At 35.5% G+C, this 2,266-nt stretch overlaps 1 protein-coding gene across 3 annotated transcripts in view; it reads right to left on the reverse strand.

Moving 5' to 3' along the window:
• Snrk (SNF related kinase) overlaps positions 1–2,035 on the reverse strand; it is an 8,351-nt gene extending 6,316 nt beyond the window's left edge. Inside the window, exons 1-2 of one of the 3 annotated variants that reach the window (XM_017628839.1) lie at positions 1,176–2,035; positions 899–1,117 (exon numbers count right to left, since the gene is read on the reverse strand). In XM_017628839.1, coding sequence (XP_017484328.1) covers positions 899–1,117; positions 1,176–1,408 — 452 coding nt within the window. In that variant the 5' untranslated portion in view covers positions 1,409–2,035. The remainder of the gene's footprint in view (positions 1–898; positions 1,118–1,175) is intronic. The other 2 variants (XM_017628840.1, XM_017628841.1) reach the window with 2 other exon arrangements.
• Between the last annotated feature and the right edge of the window lie 231 nt (positions 2,036–2,266).

The following is a 2,266-nucleotide window of genomic DNA, read 5'->3' on the forward strand; positions in this document are numbered from 1 at the left end:
ACTTGCCAGCAACTCTCCAGTAACTTTATTTCTAAGAATTCGCTCTCATAGAAAAAATTTGCAATAAAGTACGCGAACGCTTTTCCCGTAATAATTTGCAAGTTTCATGAACAGCTGATAAATTGGTTGTTTATTCGCAGCAAATTCCTAATAAAACAATATATTTTGTATTTAAATAGGTTTATTTTGTGAAATTCAACAATAAAAACCCACAAACAGTTTCCTTATTAGTTTAAATTTCATCCAGCAACATGCGTTCAGCTGTTTTTCGTACTGGCAAATTCTCACAAGTAAAAATTTATCCAGTAAAATCCAGTAAAAACTTGCAACTTCAACTGTCATTTTTCGCTCTCTCAATTTCCCCTACTTTGCAAGTTTTTGCGTACGAAAACGCCAAAACATGAAAATTCGTATTAACTTTTACTGGATTTTACTGGAAATGAGTAAAAAAACGCAACTATTTATTGCTTGAATGGGTGACTTGCTTTCAATTTTTCCCTTTCAATTGAGTTTCAATTTTGCTTTCAATTTTGATCAGCTTTTCAGCATTGGCGTGCAAATTTTGTGAAAATAAAAAAATATCAAGCTTATGCATGGTAAAATGTTAATCTACAATGGAATTAAAATGGAAAATGGTCTCCAGAAGCTAGTTAGTTACATTGTTTTCTTGAAGACGACATGTTGATAATGAAATTGCTTCTCAAATTGAATGCAGCCTACGTAATGGCTTTCAATTTTTATGATTTTTGACAAGCAATGTGTGTGAGAAAATTGAAAGGCAAAACTGATTGTGTGCCATCAGCCTAAACTGCACTGTCCGCAAAATTTACGTTTCTTTGCAGGCTGGGTAAGTATTTTAAGGAATACGCATACATATGTATTAAAACCCATTTCTCACCTGTGAACTACATGCAATTGATGGCAATAGGTTATAGCCCTCAATATTTGTTTAAAATATTTTCGAGCAAATTCTTCGCTAAGACCACCTTCATGTTTCATTATGTAATCATAAAGATCACCACCATCACCCAATTCCAACACCAAGTAGAGTTTTGTTGGTGTGTCAATGACCTCATATAGCCGCACTACATTTGGATGTTGCACCAGCTTCATGCACCTATCAAAAAATGAACCTTTTTTGTATATTCTTTGTACTCAAATGAAAACTTTCTTACCGCACTTCTTGAAATAAGTGGGCTTTAGAGATGTCGTCTAGTTTTGTCTTGTCCACTACTTTAACCGCAACTTTAGCACCAGTGAATACATGCCGAGCCAATTTTACCACAGCAAAGTGCCCAGAACCCAGAGTTTCTTCCAAATCATACAATCCTGCAATTTTTCCATCGTACGCACTTCCGCTACCAACGGTCATGGATTGAATTGATGTCGCAGATGCTCCAAACGCCATAGTCCTAGTTCATCCGCAAAATGATAACTCAAACTTTATGGCAGTTTGCTTCCGTTTTATATACATAGGCTCAACAAACACAGCAAAACTGGCACAAGCACGCAGACAATACAAAAATGCTTAATTCATCGGGATTAAATGCAATAACTAGGCATATCTCAAGATTAATGCTTTTTAGTTTCAGGAAATGATTTTCATAATATGCATTAATATATATTTTTTACTTATGCGATGTTGAATCTGCGGTACCGAAGCAAGGTTCAGGTACCCGCATAAATAACTTATGTACACATTTGTAATAGCTCAATCGCAACTTTAATAACTACTTTTTTTTGTCCTTTTTAACCTTGATTCAATTAAGATATAAATTTATGCTTGATTGAATGCCTTTTTTATTAAAATAGAAATGTTTCCCGGATTCTTCACTGGATCTAATGTCTGTATGCGATGGTCTCTGGCTGTGGCAAATGCATTCAGACCCTACGTTACCGGATCATTTAAAAAGAATAAGTCTACATTGTGTAGAGATAGTAATTGAACAACTCCTAGAAAATCTAGCATGCCATAAGAGATTGAATGAAAATATGTCGTGAAAAAACTATCGAGCTCCATATACAATTTCTTAAGTCCATTTCTGATGGAAATTTTTCTCTGCGTCACAGGGATGATTAGAAGACAACGCAATCAAATTGAGCCGTTTTGTTTGCGGCAACGTTTTAATTGTGGCGTCCNTTTCTTAAGTCCATTTCTGATGGAAATTTTTCTCTGCGTCACAGGGATGAATAGAAGACAACGCAATCAAATTGAGCCGTTTTAATTGTGTCGTCCCGCCATGTTCCGTGCGCCTTGTCAGTCGAA

This window comes from Rhagoletis zephyria, unplaced genomic scaffold, assembly GCF_001687245.7.
Source record: "Rhagoletis zephyria isolate East Lansing unplaced genomic scaffold, Rhagoletis_zephyria_1.1 Rzeph_scaffold_06262, whole genome shotgun sequence".
NCBI classification, from domain to species: Eukaryota; Metazoa; Arthropoda; class Insecta; order Diptera; family Tephritidae; genus Rhagoletis; species Rhagoletis zephyria.